At 40.0% G+C, this 25,903-nt stretch overlaps 1 protein-coding gene across 12 annotated transcripts in view; it reads right to left on the bottom strand.

The window, feature by feature from the left end:
* The window catches only part of NPAS3 (neuronal PAS domain protein 3), a gene marked incomplete at both ends in the record, with an annotated part of 883,378 nt that overhangs the window by 245,739 nt on the left and 611,736 nt on the right, over positions 1-25,903 (bottom strand). For all 12 annotated transcript variants that reach the window (XM_080707497.1, XM_080707501.1, XM_080707502.1 and 9 more), the window contains one exon: positions 3,607-3,696. In XM_080707497.1, the coding sequence (XP_080563623.1) occupies positions 3,607-3,696 (90 nt within the window). The remainder of the gene's footprint in view (positions 1-3,606; positions 3,697-25,903) is intronic.

Raw genomic sequence — 25,903 nt, 5'->3', positions numbered from 1 at the left:
GGATTCTCTAGTGCTTAAGCCCCTTATGTTTTGGAAGGGATTTCATAAAAGCTGGCTACATATCACTGCTACATTCTCACTGTTAGGGAATCCATTCTGTTTTCTTGGTTTATCTTCACTTCTGCCAATTCTATTAGAGCCAGGGAGCAGCTTGGAAAGTCATCACCAGTTATAAGATCTCACCTCTCTGCAAACCCAAATCAGTATCAGTGCATAGGACTTTTCTTTTTAAGACACGGGCTCACAGTAAGTAACTGGGAATGATTTTTACCCAGGAAAAGAAGTAGATCCTTCTGGGACCTTAAACCATGCCTTGGATGTTAAATTAGATAATAATTAGCCTATCTCTTTGGTGGAGTTGAAAGGGCTGGGGAGGAGGCTCAGCTCTCCTCTCCACTCACTTCCTTCCCACCACTCCAAGCAGGAGGGCACCCTAGAGAGCATGGCGGGGCGGCGGGGGGCACACAGGCACCCGGACACCAACCCCCGCAGCTCTTCCACCTAGTGGTTTGTAAGAGAGGAAATCCACTCTGGCCTCCTCACTCGCAGCCCGCACCACAGGGCTCAGCAGAAGTTTCCCCGCTTTGGCTTTTTCATGAGCCAAAAGCGAATCCTAATTCTTTCCTTGGCATCAGACGTTTTAAAGCTACCATATTTATTTACATGTTGAAAGAAAATAGAACTGAGGAAGGAATATCTTGGGAGTTGGGAATGCAGGCAAGCTCTAAGAAACTGACAAGCTCATGGAGATGCCCAGCGCTGTCTCCGGGTGAGATTTTGCTGATGGTGTCACACGTTGTCTTCATTTAACAAAGCTGTTGGAAGGGAGAAGGCGGGGCCATGACTTTATAGACTTCTTATCACTGCCTAGAATTTGCTGAAATATCCACCTGGCCAAAGTTGTAGAGCACAAGCAGCAGAACATTTGTTTCACATTTAATTCATTTAATTGTGTGTGTGTGCGTGTGTGTGTGTTTACTGGTAAAAGAGCACAGGCTTAGCTGAATCTCTTGGATTCTCTTTTCTTGGTATATGTCCCTGGAGTACTCTGTAACCTCTACAGCTGCAAAAGAGGACAGAAGAAGCTGGGCAGGGTTCCATCCCAGAGACCTCCTCCCCTCCCAGCATTCAGAACCTTCCCTCGGGGGAAACTCTTTCCCCAGGTTTCAGCATAGATTTTCCTTCTTATACATTGAGCATCTTAAAACAGAACACATTAAGTCATTTTCCTGTTAACCCAGAAGTCTCCTTAAACTTCGGTTTTGATGTCTACACACGTGGATATGTGCAAAAAGCCCCTTTCCACTGGCGTGCCCCTCATCACGCTGATCGTGTGCTGAGACCTCTGTTCCCCGTCTCACAGCCTCACCCTGTGATGCGACTATTTCTGCCAACACTACAAACATTCTTCATTGGACTGGGCACCCGGGCACGTGGCAGCCAGGGTCTGCTCCCGGGGCATGTCAAGACGTCTGCCAAGGTCGGTCCATGCTTTAAAAGTTCATCGCGTGTAGAAGCAGAAGCTGACTACAGAGAAGTTGCCGGATACCATACCATTTCTACATGGCCACTCTGTATGGCAGAAACCTCAATTATTGGCTGCCGATTTTAGGGTGGATGGACTGAATGCTACAGTAGGGAATCAGAGAAATAAACTGCTTTTAAGGAGAAACCAGCACAGGGTTAAAGCCAAATTTTTCTTGAACAGATGATATTTCAGATGGCCACACTATTCCAGATGCATCAATTTCCTTGAAAATCCAATCCATATATGTGCATATGCTGTGCTGGCAGGAGGACTGACTGAAATGGCCAAAACCCAAGAGCTAATATTCTTTTGGCCAGAATAATGCAATTATTATTTTCCTAGCTATCAGTCTAAGCATACAGAGCCATCTGTTATGCAAAGCAAACATACACATCTCAATTACAGAAAATGCAGTTGCCTTGACAGAATTTGGATTACACTACTAACCAGGACTGTAAAATGTGTTTGGAGCTAGTAGATAATGGATGCTTTTCAGGAGTTCCCTAATTAGCATTTACCTGCTTAAACTAATTATTCATCCTTCTTCTTTACTGGCTTATTAAACTTTGTTGGAGATTCCACATAAAACAGATGAGTATGGGCAGAACAACAAATGCTGGTGTTTCTCGTTCTGTGTAGTCTTAACAACGGTGGTGGTGCCCCGATGTCAAAATTGGCGATTCTCAGTGCTAGGTCCCAAGCAGATTAAGATGAGGCTTAAAGTCTATTAAAGACTATTACAAAACCAAAGATTTCAACAAGATACGAGAATACTGAGTAACAATAGCTCAGTTTCCAACAGTCCCCATAAAATAGAATTTTTTTTTTTTTTTACACATTGCATGTTCTTAAGGGAAGCGCTCATGATTCTACCCCTTGTCTGGATTCTTGACAGTAAATAATCAAATTTGGCAGTGTACCTCCTCTTCCCCCAGCCTTCTTCAGATGCCAAATCTCTCTCTCTCTATTATTTTCCAATGTCTTTCTTGATTTAGCTATTACCCAACAAACTCACTACCAGCCAAGAGGTTCCAGCCGAGCTGGATACTCCCTGAGAACTGTGCCAACTTTCAGAAGCAACGGGTCTGGGTGGGTCCTGCTTGAGAGGGGAGAGGCGGATCTTATCTGCAGCTTTCGCTCCAAGAGGCGACTGAACGAGAGGTAGATTATCCAACTTGGCAGATCATCACACACATACAAAATCCCTCCCACCACGGCTGTGTTTTCCTCCCTCCAAACCACCAGACTGAAAGGGTCAATCTCAGCCAATCACCTGTCCAGGCACAAGTACCCAGATGTTTGGCACTTCGGGGGAGGAAACATCTGGACAATTAGCTGATTTGCAAACTTTACTTGGGGATATTTTGGCATTCTGTAGGCACAGCCTGCATCTTGGAACCCACTGGAACTAAACTGTTTGTGTTCCGGGAGACTATCAAGGACCAACATCCAGGATGTTATTGCCCCTCACCTATCAGACTCCTTCGTCTTTTCTTCCAACCCACCCCCCCAAACACGTGTGAGCAATTAAGTGGCAAACAATGAAGGGCTGCCTTATTTTATGAAATTGTCTTTGAGCATTAGGAAACATTTGCAAAGGCAGCAAAATATATCCTTGCTGGAACCTTCCCCGCCACACATTTTAATGGTCTCTTTCAGCATTTCTTGACTCCAAATGACTCCTGCCATTGTGTCAGCTCCCAGGGTAATGCGGGGGACTCCATAAACATCCAGTAATAGGACACAAGGGAAGCACTATTAGTGTGTCCCTCTCCTAGCGGGCACAGAGGTTTCAAAGTTCAAAACAACCGAGGGAAAAAACTTCATTTGTTCTCAATAAATTAATAATGATCCTGAGTGGGGGGGCGCCGAGGAGGGGAACCCAAGTTTTTTAGCACAAGTTTATTCTGAACGTTCAACATCCACAGGTTTCTAACTGGCTAAGAAGAGTCAGGTAGAGCTCATTAAAGAAAAAATTTGACAATTCATGCTAAATAGCATATTTCTTAAAGAAGGAAAGACACGAGGCAGGTGGAAACTTCACCATCATCACCAAGAATCTAAATCATTTGACTTACTTGTGAGAGGCCTAGGTAGATGGAGACCGTTTCGGAAATATATAAAAATTTTCCTTCTTGATTTAGTGCAAATACAAAGCCATCCAGGGACTGCAGGGGGAAAAAAAAAAGCACAAATGGGTTAAGAAATATATTTGATAGTTCATTAATAAGGCAACTGAAACAAAGCAACACTTTGAATCTGGAACCATTTTTTCTTTGTATGTAACTAAAGTCCTAAGATATTTCTGTATTGAATAATATATGAAGAAACTAAAAACCTGAATTAGGACTACAAGCTTTCTTTCAGGGACCTCCTCATGTCCATGTCATTTTGATCAAGATACATTTCACTCACATATAAAATAAGGTCATGCTGATTTTACGAGATGTAGCTTTGGGTTTTTTTTCTTTTTCTTTTGGAGATTCAGTGGTTACTGAGATTAAATCAGCAAGATTCTCTATTAAATAGCTACATGAGAATGGAAATTGTAATGAAATGAAAGAAAGAAAGAAAGTTTCTATACGAAGAGCTAGTAAAATCACTACTGGAACAACTACAGACATCAATAATTTAGTAATTAATAAAGGATTATGCCCATCTCGTTCCCTGTGCCTATTGTGTCAGAACAAATAGGAAAAGTCAATACATGATGGCTGGATGTTTACGGGCTGAAACCTTGCAAACTGCAATTCTGTTTTGCAGAACTCTGTATTAAAAGTTTTATTGTGATAGACCTCGTTTCTTTTATAATGCCTGAAAACAAAAGAAAAAAGAAGAAAAGAATAAAAAGGATGCTACCCATCAACTGTGACTCCTAAAACCTCAGTCCAGTTTTCCAAACGGAGGGGCTACATTTTCAAAAGGAGGGGTTGGACTCCAGATTTACTGAACTGCCGGAGCTGGGAACACATCTGCTTCAATTTCTTACAACCCGACTGCATTTTATACCCCCTCTCATCCTCGTGTCTTCTTTTTTATATATCATTTGTTTATTTTTAACAAAGCGGTCTGCACAAGTATTGCTTGCACAGGAAAAGAAGTTTTAAAGATTAGTGGTGTTAGCAAAGGCTATGAATTTGCAGAAAACAGAAAATCTATGGTAGAAGCTAGGTATGTGGAAACACTAAATTAATGATATAATCTTCTAAATATAGAAAGGTAGAAGTAGAATATAAAACTCAGGTACAAATATTCCTTCAAATCCCAGCAATAATTTCAGTCTCCTTGAATATTGAAATTTTTTTTTTCTGAGGTATGTGTGTGTATACCAATGCTGTAGTTTGAATGTATCCCCTCAAAGTTCATGTGTTGGAAATTTAATCCCCAGTGCAACAGTGTGGAGAGATGAGACCTTTAAGAGGTGATTAAGTCAAGAGGGCACTGCCCTCAGGAATGGATTAATGCTAGAGCAGGTTAGTTATCTCAGGAGTGGGTTACTGATAAAAGAATGAGTTCAGCCCCCTTTGCCACCTTCTCTCTCTAGAGCTCGCCTGTCTTCTGCCTTCTGAATGGGATGATGCAGTAAGAAGGCCCTGGCTAGAGGTGGGGCCCTGACCTTGCATTCCCTAGCCCCTCCAGAACGATAATTAAGTCTCTATTCTTTGTAAAGTACCTAGTCTCAGGTATTCTGTTACAGCAACACAGAACAGCCTAAGTCAATGAAGGGTGTTTGTGTGTGTATGTGTGTGTGTATGTATATATTTAGTATGCATATATGAAATATATGCATATTATAACATATATTACATACATATATTGAATACACACATGCACACACACACACACACACACACACACACACACACACACACACACCGTTCATGGTCTTAGGCTGTTCTGTGTTGCTGTAAAAGAAAGGCAAGTTTTAGTTAAGATGGCAAAATAACAGTTCATAGTTACTAAGCAATACATGCTAAGCAGTTTAAATGAATTGCATTTTTAAACTTTCACAAGTATCATGTAAAGTGATTCTATTATTGTCTACGTTTTATAGACAGGGAAGTTGAGGTTTAGCAAAGTTAGGCAACAAATCCATCCCTACTTGGGAGCTTGGATTTGAATCATGACAGTAAGACTTAATAACTTTTCTGTTTCTCACTGAAAATAAAACATTTTCTAATTGATATGTGTGAATTAATGAAAAGATAAATATTCACAGCATTTTGAAGTTAAAATATTTATACTAAGAGGAGTCATCCTATGACTTCTTAAACAGCATCACTTGTTTCTAAACCATTTGTTCAAATGATAGGATCATACCATGTGGGAGAGAAGGTGCAGTGGGATTACAAGAAAGTCCATGCATCACTTCCACGAATGGTCACCTGGTCACCTCTGTGGGAGCAACATACCCCTAAGAGATCTGGGCTCCTGTCTTGGCAAGCTGCCACGCTGTCTAACACCTCATCAGGCCTAAGGTCTCCATACACAGGGTGTTTCAGTCTTTTCTCCTTTGTTTCAAGTCTACTGAAACAAGGATGCTGGTTCCACTAGACCTGAAACTGGCACACAGGGACAGAGGTTTCTTTCTAAAAGTCCGGGAAGGTTCTCACTTCAACACAGCTCTGCCTTAGATGTCGCTGGAGGATGGCACATGAGGATTAAGACCCTTCCCCTCAGAGAAAAGGCCCATGCTTAGTTTTTCCTTCCACCTGCTGGTCATGGCCTGCCCTGTAGTCATGGAGAACTGAGGAAGCCGTCCTCCAGAACCTTAGTATGCTGCTCTCAAAGGAAACCAATGACGCAGAGGGAGGTAATGGAGAACATCCTCTGGAGATGGTTAAAAGGCTCACTGGAGGCAGAAGGAAGGGCCGACAGAGCTGGCATGGAGATAATTTTCTCTGGTCTAAACCCTCATTTTGCAGGCAAGAAAATAACTGAGGCACAGAGAGACTAAGTGGCTGGATCAGACATCCAGCTAGTAGTAGAGGCAGGAGGAAGTTGTCTGGATTCTCATAATCTCATTAAGGCATTTACAGCACTGTACAGCTCATCTTGGTTGGCGTATTCAACTCCCAGTGAGACTGAATTTCTCAATGGTGGGACAACAGCTTATTTGTCCTGGTCTAGCAGGCACCTAACAGCTGCTCAATCAAGACATTTAACCTTGTCCTCCCTCCAAGCTCAATGCTCTCTGTCTTTAAGAATACTTTGTACAATGACTATGAGGGGTGGAAATTTTTTTTCTCCAAGAGTCCCATTTAGGGAGTTATTATTTGCAGGTTTAGAAGTCACAGATGTCTTACATGGTCTGGGGTATCTTCTAATTTTGTGAATACTTAGAATATCAGGGTTAGTATAGATCCTGTTACAGTCTTTCCAAGCATCCTGTGCTCCTCTAAGTAGATGTATCATTGCTCCCTACATGTGCCCTTCACTCTCTCACTAAAGGGGATTGTGACTTTTAACATTAGGCTCAGAGTCCACGTACTTCCTAAAATATTAGAGGAGGCTTGGGCACCATAGCAGGAAGAAGAAATATCTGGAGGCTAAACATCTGACGCTATTAAGCAGAGCCATCCACGAATGGCCAGTTTTGTTTGGCAAAACTAGAGGCTTTGACACATGTTCCAATTTCCTGGTGAGAGTAAAATGTGTCTATGTCTACATGACACAAAGACAACCAGTCAATTTAATTAAAAACAACAGCCAGTTTGGTAGGGGAAGAACAAGTCAGATTAGTTATTAAGTCATTAAAGAAGTTGAAAAAAATTCTTATTTAGCTGCATTTTTCCCTTTTATGTTTATCGTTTTGGTCTGAGTTGGATATCTATAAATTTAGGTTTGATTACCTTTCAAATAAGGATGTGAACTCAGGTCTAAAGCAGCTGGACGAGTCACTCTGCACACAGCCATGACCTTCTGATTCAAGGTCATCCCTGTCTACAGTGAGCTGTATTCTGGAGCTTAGAAAAGTTTGAAGAGTGGCATCGATATTGGTTTAATGTGGGTATCTCGATTTAAAAAGGTGGGAGGAGGAAGGAGACATTCAATCGGTCGTCTCAGCAACCAAATGTGATTAATCTGAAAAGTTCTGTGAAATTTTTTAAAATTTTGAATTGAGAAAGCTATTATGTACTGCACGGTTCAATCACTGCAGGCTACTTTTTAATTTTTTTTTAACTGCCCACTGTTTTCAACAGGCGCCAATTAAGATTCTGGGGTCAAAGGGTTAATTACATCTTCTTACCCACTATGTAGAATTTTCTGATTATTAACTAAGGTTGGATTAAGATGAAAAAGAACCTACACAAATGTTAATGCTAGTCCCTCCTCGAGAAGATTTATTATAAAGCCATGCTGAAATCTATCTGCTTTCCTCAAAGCAGATGGAGAACGGAATCTTAGAAGAAACAGTAAAACAGACGTTTTTAAAGACATGTGAATATCTGATTTATCAAGACAGTTTTCTTATTACTGAAAACAGTTCTTAGCCATCCAGAAAGGGCTGATAGGAGATTTCCTTAGTCACATCCCAGTAAGTCTGTGAGGTACCCACACAATGAATAAGGCTTGGATACAGAAGTCAGGAGCTCCAGCATCCCTGAATAATAAAGCCTGTAATTATAATTTATATCCCTGACATCAATGTAACATATAAAGTGTATGGCACAGTTTCTTAACCCCAAAAGCTGACTGCTTCTAACAGTATTTGTCAAATTATGATGTTATTTCCTTGCAGGGTATGAAGCTAGCTATAGCGTCATGATTGAAGGTACACTAATGTTTAATGCATTGTGCTAAATGGATTTGTATTTGTCAAAGGAGTTTCCTCTCCACTTTCCTTTTTATGCATATTCTACTGCAGTCAAATTTCTGAGAGTGCAATCTTACTATGGTGCCCTTCTAGGGACGATTCTCATGTACATAACCACCGTGAAATTAATGGGTTTATTCTTCTACATTCCAGTGCAGAAGGGAAGGGAGAAAAATCACCCTAAACTCCTTTCCAATGACCTAACTCCAGTTAGAGAGAAGAATCACCAGTAGGCTAGGTTATTTTAATGACAGATTATTTTAAACTAAGCCTTCACCATCTGTTCCACCCCCTAATTATGAATGCAAAAAGAACATATTTCACAATTACATCAGTAAAAAAGTAAGATATACATGATTTAAATGCACGCATGTGCTCCTGGTCCAATGTGCCATGCATCTGTGACGCTCTTCTAATTCAGGCGCAGACTGCAGAGAAAAGCCCCACATGCAGCAGAGCACAGTCTTGACTCACTCAACTTTTCCCCTCAAACCCAGTTCCTCACTGTTGTGACATAATTCTGTTAGGACAAGAGCAGAGCATGAATTTCAGCACTAGGCTTATCAGACATTAGGCACAAGTCTTTAATGAATGCTACAAAGGCTTCGCTGTTCACAGGGCCAGGCTCTGTGGGAAGACTGCCTCTGGGAGCTGAGCAATGGCCGAGCCTGGGGAATAAGTGTGTCTGCCTCCGAACCACATGATGAGCTTGGCCCGGAGAGGAGGAACTGGGATCCAAGACCCATCTTCCTACTCTGATTTGGCAGCAGTTAAAAGAGTTAGAAAAAACATTTTTTTTTCTTAGAATTCTTGGCCTTTGCATACACTCGCACTTTGATAAAGCATATGAGAACACAGCCCTGCCTTCGGGTTGTGCTCCAGAGGTGATGCTGGGCTGCTCAGGCACACACATGTGGCTCCCAGCAACTCCAGAGAAGCTGGACTGTGCCCAAAAGTGCCCACATGTATCTGTTTATGGGGAAGAGAAGGCTTCCTGAATTTTGACTTGGCAATCTGGAGTTAACAATACAGTACTGTGCAGAAACAAAAGTCTTATTTTCAGGAATAGCGATCTTAATCAAGTATATTTTCTCAAAGTGGGGAAGAACATACATCAAAGGTTTGGGGTTTCTGTTTACTCCTACGGCTCTCGCTGGGCTTTCTCTCTTCCCCTGCCTCTCCAGTGAATCAAGATGCTCATGACCCCATGAGTTTATATTATCAGGCGCCAAACACCACAGGTTCCACAATCGCACCACCAACCTGGCATAGTTGGGTCAAATTTGACTACTGTGCCACTAAAGTAGGATTCCTGAATAAGCCACAAGAGTGCAAAGCATCTTCCCCACGAGTTTCCTAGAACACAGATAGTCCAACATCTTAGGCGAGAAAGCAGTTCAGAGAGGCATGGATGGCCATAAAAGGGGAGGTGGTGGGCTAGTGAAATGTTAAAACACGGAAAGAACAAAGAAACCTGCTTTCTGAGCCAGGAGATCAGGATTTGCTTCTGCTCATTAAAATTCCATTTTGTGGGCGCTGTGTATCAAAGTACTGACCTTTTTTATCTCTGGGATGCCAGTTCGAGACTTACATCTGGCCTCGAGGGATGGATAGTTCTTGATTTGAACAGCCAGCCAAATGGACAACAGGCTCTATGAGAAAACCAGTGTGGCCCTTGGTGGACACTCACATGCTTCTGGTCCTCCAGGGGCAGCACATGGACCCCGCAGTGTCTGAGGCTTGACCTCGGGGAACGAGGGCTCTGTGTAGGCCACATGTGACCGTGTGCTCAGAACCCCTTCTGTCTTGCAGAGAGGATTCTCACTCTTTAAGTCAACATATCCATGGGGATCTCAAAAAGCGTCCTTTTCTTGCACATGTGGTATGCTAATTAACTGTAATGTAGCCCCTTTAGTATCTAGGGGCTAATTCCTCGTTGTGCATCTCTCCCTTTTGAATTCAGAGTTCTCTTTCAAGTTAAAGGAGAAATTCCCCCCTTGGTAGAAGTATTGTAAGCAGTACGTTGCTCTACTCCTGAAAGGCCTAAAAATGCCACTGTTTTGTAAGACACGAGGCGCTTTGTCACACATAGGATGCCAGGTGTTTTTCAAGTTATTGGCATTAAACAAAACAACAGAAAGAAAAAGAAAATAAAAAACTGCTATTCGACATCCTGTGGATTACAAGAAAATTGGGAGTAGACTTAATTATATATATATATATATATTTATATGTATATATATCATTACATATATATTATGGTTATATATAATATATATATCATTTTGTATGACAAATATACTGTTTCATATTATACATATTATATATAGTCAAGTATAATATATACAATGCTCAGCTCACTCAGTATTTACCAGGTAAGAAACAAGGAAGAATAAAATTTGTTAGGTAAATTACACAGGTTGAATGTAAGATAGATATTACTTAATCCTACTTTACTGATGAGGAAACTGAGGTCCAGAGAAATTACATCCACTACTCAGTGTCAACAACCAGCCCGCAGCAAGGCTGAGGAAGAAGGAGCCTGTCTCCACTGCTTTCCTCCAGCTATTGAGACCACCTGCTGCATTGTTCTTGTTACACACTGATGTGTAACTATGCTGAATCTTTGCTCCTTCCAGCATTTTCTTCGACATAAGTGATTCTCATACTCCTTCGGCTTATGAAAACACCTGTTGGTTGTTTCAGAAAACACCTGTTGAGTTCAGACTATGCTTTAGGCCTAGATAGTCTGGTTTCACAAAGGTAACTGATCCAAGAGCCTGACTCTCAAGCTATTCTCTTAAAATTCATCCATGGATCCATGACTAAGAAAATGACTAGTGTTGAAAATTAGTTTTATAAAACAAAACAGCCCCAAGGCAAAGGCAGTTTCCAGGTTAGACTACCCTTCTGTGCTGAAGGAGCCCTGGCTGCTATCACCTAGTGCTGTAACCCTGGATGCTTTTTGGAAAAGGCATGGATTGCTGGATTTTGTATATATGCACTCAAAAGACCACCAGGCCTTGAAGAAGCTCCTTTGCCTTGGAAGGAATTCCAAATTTTCAGACGTACAGGATACCACAGTTCATGTATGCTCCTGGGAGTGTCACTCCCATAACGGGCAGCTGGCACAAGACCCAAGTCACAGACCCCACACACGGCTTGGCCAGAACACTTGCACCTCTTTCCTGTCCCATCAAGACCTGTGGATTTGGGGTTTGCCCATTTTCTGGTTGCAGATATACCGTTTTATAAAGAAGTCAATGTGAAAATAAGACTGAATTTACAGAAATATATTCAGAAATATATTTTATAGTCATGTTTACCTTGAAAGCACATTTTTGATGTTGTCAGATAAGCCCATACTGATGTTTCTTTGGTGGTCAACTATGGTATGAATCTGTTTGCTAGATAATGGATAACTAATCTACGGGTTTTCAAGAGTAAATAATGCTTTGTACACATATTCCTTTTGGTAAGGGGTTTGTGTCAGGGGTAGGAACAATGATAAAAGAACCTTGTAATGAATTTAGCATATTATAGAGACCTCAAATATTAATCTGGTATTTTCTTGTGAATTTCATTTTTATTTGTATTTCATTTTTATTTGTATCACTAGGGGAAAAAACATTTGTACTCAATAGAACTTGATTGTTACAAATGTAGTTTGGAAATTCTAGTCGGGGATAATGCTTCAGCCACAAAAACCTTCTGTCTTATTTTCAGGAAATCATTGTAACTAAGCTCTCTGCTCTTTATTTTACATATCATTCATTTAATTAATAATTAATTTTAGTAGATCCATATCAAGCTATAAATCTGAGGGACCAATAATAGAAAGTAGCATCTGGTTCCTGAAATTGACCAGGCTCAGAATTGTTCCTGAAATCTTTGGTGAGTAATTGCTACTCTTCTGGGTCCTACATTTTATAATATTAAAATCTTTCTATTGGTTTTCTGCACATTCCAAATGCTTAGAGGCTACATTCCCTCACTGCCTTAGCTCTAGAATTTACCTCCATATGAAGCAGAGATAAACATTTATGGGAAAATCAATTATTCTGATGGAATTGGGGCCTGGTCCTGAATGAGCTCTGGATAAACAGCTTGGTTTACCACTTGCTCTGGCTTGGCTGACCTTCGTTCTCATTTCACAGTCATCTATAGAGTGTGTGTGAGAAGGACTGGCCTTGCTGCTGCTCCTCAGAGCCCTCCTCCTGTTCAGGCTCCAGGGAAATGCCTCTGCTTTTATCCCATGTCCCCAACTACTTAACACCCACGAGGCGCAAAAGGTTATTTGCTGCTTACTTACATACTGGCATAGATCCAAAGCATAGCAACTAATGTCACAGGAAATCTTCATCAGAGATGCTCTAGGTGGTATCCTCCAAAGTAAAGCCACCTAGCATGTGAAGCTTACTAGGGCCAAAGGTGCTGGGTGTGCATTAAATTTGGCCTAGATTTCTGTAAATCAAGACTGTGGTGTTTGGCTGTATGGAACCAGGCCTCTTCTGGGTGCCAAACAGGATAGAGATGAGAATATCATTAAAGAAGAAAATGCTCAGTGAGGCTTTCAGCAACTTAGTGAGACCCTGTTTCCAAATAAAATATAAAAAAGGTCTGGTAGTATAGCCTGGAGGTAGGAAGCCACTGGTTCCACCCCCTGTACCACCCAAAAAAAAAAAAAAAAAAAAAAAAAGAAGAAGAAGAAGAAAAGGAGAAGAAGAAGAAAGTGACATTCTGGTTCTTTTCACTGAATTACTAAAGCGACAACTCTGATTGCTTGTAAATATGAAAAAAATGAGAATGAAGTTTCCTCCCTGTTTTTAATCCTATTCTAATGGCTATTCTTACTGGAAGAAAATTCAGTGCTCTTGCCAAATAGGGAATGACTATTTTGTTGTTTGTTTGTTTTTGTGTTACTGGGGATTGAACTCAGGAGCATTCTAGATCTGAGCTATACCCCACCCTATTTTTTATTCTTTATTTTGAAACAGGGTCTCACTAAGTTGTGGAGGGCCTCACTAAATAGATGAGGCTGGCAGTGAACCTGCGATCCTCCTGTCTCAGCCTCCCAAGTACTGGGATTACAAGTGTGTGCCACCACGCCTGGTTTACTGATCAACTTTTTTAGGATCCACATATTAATGAGATCATGTGGCACTAATCTTTCAGTTCCTGACTTAGAGTACTCACCATGATAATTTCCAGCTCCACCCAGGCTGTTGCAAACGACAGGATTTCATCCTTTTTATGGCTGAAGACTATTACATTTTCTACCACATTTTCTTTATTCATTCATTAGCTGATGGATACTTAGGCTGTTTCCATTTTTTAGGCTGTTGTTATAATGCTGCAATATAATGGGCATGTAGTACACCCAGGAATGGAATTCCTGGATCATATGGTAGTCCTATTTTTAATTTTTGAGGAACCTCCATATTGTTGTTTATACAATGGCTCTACTAATTTACACAACTTTACACAGCAGTGTAAAGAGTTTCCTTTTCTCCACATCCTCACCAGCACTTGTTTTCTTGTCTTTTTGATATTATAGCCATGCTTACCGGTGATATCTCATCTTAATTTTTATTTGCATTTCCCTGAAGAAATAGGGTGAGCATTTTTTCATATACCTGTTGGCCATTTGTGTGCCTTTGAAAAATATTTATTTATATTATTTCCCATTTGTTAATTGGGTAGTTTCTATGCTACAGAACTTTTTTGTTCTTTATGTATTCTGGACATTAATCCTTTGACAGATGTATAGCTTATAAATATTTTCTCCTATTCTGTAGGATGTCTCTTTGCTCTGTCAATTGTTTCTTTTCCTATGTTGAAGTATCTGCATCTGATGCAATACCATTTATCTATTTTGCTTTTGTCTCCTGTGCCTTTATGATCTTGTCCAAAACAAAAATCTCCACCCATTCCAAGGTCCTGAAGCTTTCCCAGTATATTTTCTATTGATTCATTATAATCATACATTTTGTTGAAGTTCAAGGTGATAAAGGCACGCATGCACACAGTACTCATTGAGTTCTTCCCATTTCCTACCCCAATCCCTTCTCCTGCCCTCCTTCCAGTGCTCAGCACAGTGACTCGCTTTGATGAGTTTCTGTAAGTGGCATCATGTCCATTGAGCTGTTTTCCTCTTCAAGTCTCCCTCCTCCTTCTCATGTCCCTCAGTTCGGTCCCCTCCTTCACTCCACTAAAGTTTTTCTTCCTTTGTCTGTAGTGTCCCAATTTCTCCCTAGCTTCTGCATATGAATGAGACCTACTCTGTTCTTTTTAATAGTTTCAATGACTTAATAGGAATCATGGGTGTAAAGTTGTCTGTAAAGAAGCTAAGTAGCTGACATGTAAAGATAAAGTAACTACTTTGAGTCTAAAATCAAGTCTATAAAGGTGATTTGAAGAAGAAAATGATGGTATATAAATCATAAAAATGACAGGGCTGATCACTGCCAAACCTTCCTGACCCTTCCATTTCAGGCACCAAAGATGATAGACACAACTATTTTCTGTTTGAAATATTTGATTGATATGTCAAGTCATCACTAGATGGTAAATGTTTTTTTTTCTGAAACAGATCATCATTTTTCCAAAAGTGATCTATAGATTCAATGCAATTACTATCAAAATACTAATAACATTCTTCATAGACCTAGAAAAAATAGTCATGAATTTTATATGGAGAAATAAAAGAACCAGAATAGCCAAAAGCAATCCTCAGCAATAAGAACAACACAGTAGGCCTCTGAATCCCTGACTTCAACTTATACTACAGAAAAATAGTAGTAAAAACAGCATGGCATTGGCACAATAACAGGCATACAGACCAATGGAACAGAATAGAAGATACAGAAACAACCCACACACTTATAGTCAACTGATCTTTGACAAAGGGGCCAAACTCATACGCTGGAGAAAACACAGCCTTATTAACAAATGGTGCTGGGAGAACTGGCTATCCATTTGTAGAAAGATGGAACTAAATCCTTACCTATCACCATACACAGGAATCAACTTGAGATGGATCAAAGACTTGGAAATTAGATCAGAGACTGTAAAGCTAGTCAAGGAGAGCATAGGCTAAACACACCAACATGTAGGCACAGGCAGTAACTTTCTCAACAAGACTTCAAAAGTGTAGGGAATTAAAACAAGAATTAACAAGTGGAATGGCATCAAACTAAAGTTTATACTCATCAAAGGAAACCATCAAGTACATAAAGAAAAAGCTTACAGAATGGGAGAAGATCTTTACCAGCCACCACTCTGATAGGGGGTTAATATCCAGAATATACAAAGAGCTCAAAAGACTCTACACTAGCAAAGCAAATAACCCAATCCAGAAATGGGCAACTGAATTGAATAGACACTTCACAAAAGAAGAGATAAAGGCCAATAGATATATGAAAAAATGTTCAACATCATTAGCCACCAGGGAGATGCAAATCAAAACTATGCTGAAAGCCGGGTGTGGTGACGCACACTTCTAATCCCAGCATTCCAGAGGCAGAGACCAGAGGATCGCAGTTTGCAGACAACCTCAGCTACTTAGGGAGACCCTTCGGAACTCAGTAAGACCCTGTTTCAAAAATTAAGACTAAAAATTAGGGGTGGGGTGTATCTCTGAGGTAGAATGTCCCTGGGTTCCATCCCTAGTACCACACATACACACACATAAATTACGCTAAGATTCCATCTAACCCCAATCATAGTGACAAGCATAAAGAAGTCAAATAACGACAAATTCTGGTGAGGATGTGGGGAAAGAGGAACTATTTTATAATGTTGGTGGAAGTGCAAACTAGTTCAGCTGCTATAGAGAACAGTGTATAGATTCTGTAGAAAACTGGGAATAGATCCACCATATGATCCGGCTATACTACTCCTGGGTATCTTTCCAAAGGGGTTGAAATCAGAGAACTACAGTAACATATGCATACCCATGTTCATAACAGCACAATTCGTAATAGCTAAAATATGGAACCAACCTAGGTCTCCATCAACAAATGAATAGATTGCAAAATTATGGGAAATGCACACAATAGAATTAGACACAGCAATAAAGAACAAAATCATGTCACTCACAAGAAGATGGAAAGACCTGGAGAACATTATGTTAAGTGAGATCAGCCAAGCACAGAAAGAGAAGGGACATATGTTTTCTCTAATATGCCCAAACTAGAAGTATTAGGGATATCAGAGGGACTCCAGAATATGGAGGGGAAACCTCAATAAACTCAGAAAGGAACGGTAGGAGAGGAAGAAGGCTAAGGTTGATTAATGGAGGAGCTACATTCAGATATGTTATTTACGTATGCACATAGTGTAGATGTAGCATGGGCAACCTGGACACTCCTTGTTGTGGGGGAGGGCACCAAGCACTGTGTGAATGTATGCAATTTTCAATATGATTCACATAAAAATAAAAAAAGAAACAGATTTTATAAATTTCGAGATGTGTAGGCACTTATTGACAGATAAATATATCCTAAAGGGACTCAAATATTCTTTAAAATTATAAAACAGTAATGTATCATTTGTTTTTTTTTCTTTTGGAGCTAATTATATACCAGGAAAGTTTCCTGGGGCAGAAGGAGATATCAAAAGTTTGTGCCCAGATATAGCCTTCCCTTTCCCTCCTGTCTCTCAGTGTGATGCTTGTACTATACCCAATCTTCTTCTCTCCTGGATTCTCCAGTAAAGTCAGAGAGTGGTAACTGACATCCAGACACCTTCTTGACAATGCCAGAACTTGTTATCCATTTTCCCCTAAGCAGTGCAAGTCATTAGCCTGTCAGGCAGGTCTAGCTCACTGAGCATTTTGTCTTGGGCCATTTGGCACAGGTCACCACGGAATGCCATATATCTACTTTTGCTATGAGGACTTATCACCTCACATACATGAGCAATCACTAGATAAACTGTTTTCAGGACTCAAGACCATGTGGTTTACTGGATTTGTACAATGGTCATAACATTATTCAAGGAATTCGTTGAAACAATAGCCGAGGCTATGCACAATCTATTCAAATACACCGATGTGCCAATCTTAAGTAATTCTGGAAGAAATTTTCAGTTGGCCATATTGATAACTCACTCACCAGAAAACTTGAATCAATAACCTTAGTCTAATTCTAATGTGCACAATGATCCGTTTACATGCTCTATTGTCTTAAATAGATAAAGATATGTTAGAACAAAAATAATTTGGAAATGGACATATTCCACTATTCAATGAGTTTGATGAATGACAGATAATCTCTCAATGACTATTAGATTTATTAAATTCCATTTAGTCTACAAAGTTTATAGTAGATTCAACCATATTTACCTTAAGCTCCAACTGTCACCTTCCTCTTAGTCTTTCTCAACCTTCTATGTCAAAAGCATTCACACTGCTAACAGCAGTTGGTATGAAGGGGCCAAGCATATTGATTAAAATACAAGTCTGATTTTTCACTTGGCCTTCTGCCTTGTTTCTTTTTAAGATCTGGGCAAACAAACTACTATTAATTTTCATTATTGAGACAGTATTTACCTTAGCTGTATAGGGTCATAAGACTATAGATGACCAAGTTCATATTTAAGAATTTCCACCTGGACACACCATACCCATTTTCTCATCCAAACTTGCAGAACTAATATTTTTAATAAAGTCCCAGTAAATTAAGAATGATGAATCCTGGTGGTGGTGGTAGTGCACGCTTGTAATCCCCGTGCTTGGGAGCCTGAGATAGGAGGATCGCACAGCTTTGAAGCCAGCTTCAGCTACTTAGTGAGGCTCTCAGCAACTTAGTGAGACCCTGTTTCCAAATAAAATATAAAATAGATCTGGGAGCATAGCCCGGAGGTAGAAGGCCTCTGGGTTCTACCCCCAGTACCACCACCGGAAAAAAAAAAAAAAAAAAAGATGAATCCTCACTACAACTGGTCTACAGGTAAAACTTAGTACCTAAGTAAATACCAGTCTCTCTCATAAATAAGAGTAACCTGAAAAAAGCGAGAAAGTATGATATCAGATGCTATCTTAGAAATCACAAGGTGCAGGTTGGGAACCAAGAGCTTCTAGGCAATTTCCATGCTCTCATCCTATAACCCCTTTCACTTCTTTTTCTTTTATTTCCTTTCCCTTTGTTTTCTCTTTTCAACTTTTTTTGTACACATTCTGTACCATCCATTATGTGAAGGAATAGCCAGTGGATGGTGGGGAGGGATGGTATGGAGGTGGTATATGTGGACACACCTCACAATAAACATTCCTAGAAATCCTGCTTTGAATGTGTTTGTGAACTTTGCACAGTAAGACAATGCTTACACATCAGACTCACGGATGTATGATGATTACTGACAAATTCTGAAAATAAAGAATGGCTCTGAATTTATGTAGGCTGGTGTTCATTCTGTGCAGTTGAATGTTTTGCCTCCAATGAGATTTGTTCGTTCTAGCTTTGACCTTTTCCAACAAGTAAGATTTGTTTTATTGTCTTGCTTGGGGGCTTCTCTTTTGTAATAGGATGACCTACTTTAATTTCTACTTAAATGTTTCACAGGCTAGAGAGTGACTTCCCTTAAAGGATTGAGCCCCTACAGACTCAAATTGGCCTCTGAGCCTTAATGGAAGACTTTTTTCTAAGGCAAATAAAAATATATTAAGGGTTTTACAAACACAACCTTAAGGCTTTATCACTTTCTGTATGCTCCTTGTACTCTCGTTACAGGTGTGCATACTTGCTTAAGACATTGGTTGTCTCTTTCTACCAGGTTTTTACCCTTTTCCTGTTTCTTACTTGCCATGAAGGAAACCTTCATGAGTGTTGGCCAAGATTATTTTGCATTTTTATAAATAGTAGACACAACCCATTGATAGGTCTAATGTATTGACAAATGTCTCCTCAGTTTATCAACATCCTTAATTCCACCTGAGCTGATAAGGCAGCACCAGAGTTATGGTGACTAGCATTATTCTCAGTACTCTAGAATGCAATGAGTCTGCTTCTCTCCCATGGGCTCAGCAGGGTATAATTAACACCTCACAGGCAATAAGCAAAAGAAACCCCTTCCTTCAGAGCTTTCCAAAGGTGAGTCTTACTTACTTCGGTTCCCTCAACATACTGAACTATGTTACTACAATTGCAATTCTCAGTAAGATGACATAAGAACCATCATGAGGAAAGGAAAAAAATTCCCAATTGCTTACTAGATAGAGGAAAATGTACAGGATTTTCTGCAAATCATGTATGCTTGCTTCTGAAAGACTGATTCTTTTGGCTTTCTGGAACACACTCAAAAGGATGGTGGTTATAAGGAAGGTACAAGCACATTTTTTAAAAAAGACTTAGATATTAGGACCCTTATTCAAGTTTTCTGCTTAGGTTAGTTAGTAAGACTACTGATAGGAAGTAAATAAAGTGGTCTACATACAAGTTATCCTTCTTTCCTATCTCTGCCTAAGATCTCTCTAGGGTTCTTGATGAAAAAGGAACCTAGATTCCCATTCCAGAAGCACCAGGCAAGCAACAGGGGTATCTAATCTAGGGGGATAGATTTCTGGTTAAGAGATAAGGCAGACATTGAAATACCAATAGAATTCTTCACAGTAATAGAAAAAAGAAGGTCCTAAAATTCATATGGAAGAATAAAAGTCCCAAAATAGCCAAAGCAATTCTGAGCAAAAAGATCAATGCTAGAGGTATTATGCTACCCGATTCTAAATAATAATACTGCAGAGCTTAGTAACAAAAATAGTATGGTACTGGCATAAGAACAGATACATAGACCAATGGAATAGCATATGAAACAGAGACAAGCTGAAAAATATATTCATCTGATCCTTGACCAAGGGACCAAAAACATGTTGGAAAAAAATATAGATTTTTAAACAAATGGTGCTGGGAAAACTGGATATCTATAAGCAGAAGAATGAAATTAGATCCTTATCTCGTAACCTACCCAAAAGTCAATTTGAAATGGATCAAAAATTTAGAAATTAGACAAGAAACTTTTCAACTGCTTTAAGAAAACACACAGTCTACACTCCAACATATAGATACAGGCAATGATTTCCTCAATAGAATTCCTAAAGCTCAGAATATAATACAAAAATTAATGTGTGCGATGGCATCGAATTGAAATGCTTCTACCCAACAAAGGAAACGATTAAGAATGTGAAGAAAGAGCCCACAGAATGGGGACAGGTCTTTGTCAGCTAGACTAGGGAATTAATATGCAGAATACATAAAGAACTAAAAAAATTATCACTAAAAATGCCAAATAATCCAATCAATAAATGTACAAATGAACTAAACAGGCACTTCTCAAAAGAAATAAAAATTGTAACAAATATATGGAAAAATTTTAACATCTTTAGCAAGCCAGAAATGCAGAACCTACACAGAGATTCTCACCAGTTAGAATTATATTCGTCAAGAATACAAATAATAATAAATGCTGGCAAAGAGATGGAGAACAGGAACACTTGTAGACTATTGGTGGGGTTGTAAATGACTATGGTCACCATGGAAATCATAATGAAGGCTCTCCAAAAGACTAGGAATGAAAATACCCGCATACACCACTCTTCAGGACTTATTCAAAAGAACTAAAGTCAGCACGCTATAGTGACGTGTGCATAACCATGTTTGTAGAAGTGCAATTCGTAATAGCCAAGTTAAAGAACCAGCTCAGATGCCTGACAGATGAATGAATAAAGAAAATGTGGCATATATACAGAATTAAGTTTTAGTTAGCCATAAAGATGAGTGAAATTATTGTCATTTGCAGGAAAATGGATGGAATTTGAGAGACTTATGTTCAGTCAAATAAGTCAGATTTAGAAAGTCAAAGGTAATATATTTTTCCCATATGTGGAAACTAGAGAGGAAAAAAAGGGAAAAAGGTGAGAGGAAATCTCATGATAATACAAGGGAGACCAGTAGAGTAGAAGAATGGGACCAGGGGGAAGAGGGAAGGAAGGGAAGAGAAAGTACTGGGGAATGAAATTTTATGTCACAATGAATCTCACTATAATGTATATTATAATGCACTGATAAAAATTAATAAAAAAGAAGTAAGGGGAAGACTTCCAGAGTTAGCCTTATAGAAATCCCTAAAAAAAAAAAAAGAGGACTGAAGAAGAAATAGATACACCAGGTAGATGAAGTGCTGAGAGAACTTCTGTAGTTTTGTTTGTTTGTTTGTTTTAACCAGAGAGGGGTTTGCTTCAGTTCTTTAAAAAATGCTCAGCAAGGAAGTCTCCTGCCAGAGGTCTTAGTTCATGGCTCACAGATCTGGTACTCCAGAGGAACTGCGCTCAGTTTCACTCTCTGGTTGCCCTCAACATGGGACTCTATGTCAAAGTTGACTCCCAGACAAATTCAGAGCAACTCTAAGAGTTGAACCAATGATAGAGAAGATGGAACAATGATGATTTTATCTTCTCAGTTCCTCTGTGAAGCTAAGGGGCTGATGTGACCAGAGGTGAGCAAGTTCCATGCTCAGCTTTGAAATGAGAACACTTCAAATTTTTCAAGAGGTGGTAATGTGTAATATAAAAGGAAACATGAATTTCAAACTCAAATTGGCCTGAAGTCTAATATTACAATTTCACTGTTTTCTTATATGAAAATGTAAATAATATCTATATATTATTTATTATACTTAACAGAGCTTTAAAAATGATTACAGTTAACACATATAAAAGTACCATCATACCACAGACATATAGCAAATAGTATTCACGGTACTGTTATTTGACTTGGGTTCCTAATTTGAGAAGAATATCTGCTAAGTAGGTTTTATATACTCTCAAGGAGAAAACCACACTTGGAAGAAATGGGCTAATCTACTAAGGACAGTTAAACAAAATCAGTTACATTTGAGAATAAAAGCACATACAAGAAAATGATTGAAATTAGGTTTCCTCCTAGTCATAAACATTTTCTTTAAAAAATTTAACACAAGTGTAGTAAACACAGACTACTTTAAGGGAGAAAAAGATTATCCGATTACCTTGAGGAATGGCAGATGTTATCAGAAAGAGACACAAAAAAAGGAAATATGGGATACTTATGGATGTTGATGTCAACAAGATGAAAAGAAAAAGAGCTTTAAAAATCGAAAAAATATGCATGTATTTGCATATGTGTGCATTATTACACAAACACACACACAATTTTTAGTCTTTACAAGCTGTCATAACAAAATGCCATGGACAATAGGCTAAGTGGCGTAAATAACAGAAATTTTATTTTCTTATAGGTCTAAAGTCTAGAAAACCCAAAATCCAGATGATGATAGGGTTGAGTTGCTAAGGAAGGCTCTTTTCCTGGCTGGATGATTCCTCTTCCCTCCCTCCCTTCCTTCCTTCCTTCCTTCCTTCCTTCCTTCCTTCCTTTGACATGCATGTGTGAAGAAAGATCTCCTTTCTCTTTTCTTGTTTTAAAAGAGCTTCTAATCCTACCAGATGAGGACATCACCTTTATGATGTCATTTAACCTTGACAGCCTTTTATAGTCCCGATCTCCAAATACAGTTACACTGGAAATTGGAGCCTCAACATATGAATTTTGGGAAAAGACAATTCAGTCCATAGCATACATATATAGTATATGTATTTAATTATGCTCCCACTCACAAGAGTATTTTAATAATAATAGTCTTCACAGTGACAGATGGAATTTATTGAGATGGTCTCTGTGTTGGACTGTGGGAAGAAGACTTCACATTCAATCCTCACTCCTGACTCTGATATCTGTGTTCTCATCTGTGTTTGAGATGAGAAACTAGCATTACAGAGTCAGTAAACGCCAGCACAGGGACTTAAACTTGGACTGCTATACAATGTACAGTGCAACCAACTCTGTGGACCTGAAGCACATTCTTTCATGGCAAAGAAGCTTGATCCTTTGGTATCAAAGAGATACTGCTATAAAGATCTGAGCTCTCAAGGGTAGAGGGCAGAAACCTAGGGCTTGGGGTGATTGATGTCCAGATCAGAGATAACATGAGGACAGTTGGTGCCCTGTCTGACTGGGACCTTAGCCAACCTGGAAGAGGTCTGAGAAGTGTGACTAAGGCACACCTTGATATAGATCATAGTATACTGGTTAGATTCCAATGTACAGGAGTAGTATTTTACAAAGGTTGACTCCTAGGTTCCACTTCCCCTGTTAACCCACATAATATAGATGCAATGAAAAATATTGTCGCAAATATACAGAAAAGCAATTCTCCTATATCCAAAAGATACTGGAAATAGACCCATAATAGTCTCAGAATAATTACTTCCATTTGAATAGGCATTCAGGCTAAAGTGTAATGGACTGACAGGAAAACCTATAAAGAATTTTAAGAGTGCTAAAGTTCTAGATATTGAAACAACGAAGATAGCAGTGGTGAGGATTTTTATCAGTGAGTTTCTATGAAATATACTAATACAGTAATTGTTTCATAATAATTCTTCATTCTTTCTCCTGGCCCCTCTTCAGAGATAATTGGAAGCAGGTGAAAGTGGATATGGGCCAGAGCAGAGACTGGCTCCAAGCTTTGTCAAACTCAGTTTGTGCTCTGGATGGGATGAGTAGGGTGGGTAGTGGGAATGCAGGGAGAGATGAGGACAGGAGGGACCAACGCTTGGTGGAGATTCTCTTACATCAGCGTGCTGCACTCAGTACCACATCCTCCATGTACACAGCATAGCTTCCATGCCTATCAATGCACGGACAAACAGGCCTGGCTAGGAGCGGGGAGGAAAGAGAAGAAAAAATACCTGACACAAAAGCCTTTCATCCACTTCACAGTTTTGCCCAAGTCCAGTCCTCTTTACCTTCAAATAACACCTGTACTCTGAGGTCTGGGAGCAACTTGCAGGCTGCCGGCTGCCTTGTACTCAGCAAACAGGGGTCAGGGCATCTGAGGGGCTTCTCTGTCTACAGCTCCAAGGAAGACCAGCCTCCCCACTCCCATCCTATGGGTGTGTGATGTAACATCTGGTTCTTTTACACATGGTACAATTGATCCACTCAATATTTCTTTTTATTTAAACACCTGTAAATAGGAGCCATCGACACTGGGATTTCAGAATCCTGAGTTAATTTTCCTTTTTCATTCAGCACTGTTTGAATCTTAATAAATTCAGTTCTGGGGATTGCCACTTTACTGAGAGGAGAACTTAGAAAAGATTCAAAAGGGAGCTGAAAAAAAAAAAATAAGATGAGGTGATTCAGTTAAGTGGTCTGGGTTTTTCAGCCCGCAAGAGCCCAGAGGGTGACGTGAGTGCGAGAGGGGGCCTGCAGGAAGGCTGCACTCCTCTCTCCCCCCATGCATGTGTGGAGAGGGCATGACAGCAGGAAGGGGTGTGACTGAAGAAAGCTGTGCTGCCTCCTCACTGGACAATCTCAAAGGGAGACACTGAGGAAGAGGCTTAAGAGCGACCCTGACTAAACTGTTGGTTGAACTTTGGTGTGATACAGACAGATAGTAAGTGATCACTTGCTTTATGGATCTCTGTTGTGCTCACAGGTTGCCAGCAGGAAGCCCCGATGAGTCTGGAATCTGTAGGCACACATGCATACACAAGCACACCGACCTCTTCATGATGTCAAGCAAACTCTTCAGACAAGCAAAGGTCAGGGTGGACATCCAATGAGTGGCCGCTATAAAGGGTGCTGCCCGAGAGGGTCTCTGCATGTCTATGTAAGATACTGATAACGCTCTCCTAAAGGAAAAGAAATCAACCTGCCTAGGAAAAAGCTCCGTCCATCCACTCCGGGAAGCTGGTAAAAGAACACATCTCCTAGGCACTCATTTGGATGGAAAGTGGGAAACCTTGGCAGATGTGACCAGAAGGCAAGAAGGTTGCACGGGGAGACTCCATCTCTCCAGAGGCTCTCAGGCACCAAGCCGAAAAGTGCCCCTGGCGCGTGTCAGATGGACATTTCGTGACAGAGATTTTCACAGGCACCGTTGGGCCAGTTCTTAGAGATGCTTGAGCTCTTCCCACTCTAGGGATGGGGATGCTGAGCATCATCTCCAAGTCTCCTGCACTGTCTTGGGCAGGGGCCAGCTTTCACACGCAAGTGCCCTGAGTGTGAAGCTAAGTAATGTGTAACTGTGGGCAGTGCTCAGGGATGGTTCAGATATCTTAATTATCCAACTATTTAAGAACCATGTCTCTATCCAACCCCAGCCTGTCACCGCATCAAAGGCTCGTGCCAATATTACGGTTTTAAGCAGCATTTACTCTGTGGGTGAACACGGCATGTGGTAAAATGATTTAGCATCAGGAATAAACACATATGCTTGCTTGGGTCCAAATTTTAGAAGTGACAAACCCATTTTCTGGCCCGTGATTTAATGGACTAGAAACAAACTAAAAGGGACATAATTTACTCTGCATGAACAAGCCACTTCCTTTGCAGCAAGTGGACTTTTTGATAGCAGTTGCTGTACTTACATCTGCCTGTACAGGTTGTGCATCCCTGTTGCTAACAAGTGTACACCCCCCACACACACACTTCTAAACATACCCTGACAATATTTCTTTC

Source organism: Muscardinus avellanarius (assembly GCF_963383645.1).
Source record: "Muscardinus avellanarius genome assembly, chromosome: 12".
In the NCBI taxonomy this organism is placed as follows: Eukaryota; Metazoa; Chordata; class Mammalia; order Rodentia; family Gliridae; genus Muscardinus; species Muscardinus avellanarius.
Note: the sequence above shows the minus strand (reverse complement) of the source record. Positions and strands in the feature narration are given on the sequence as shown.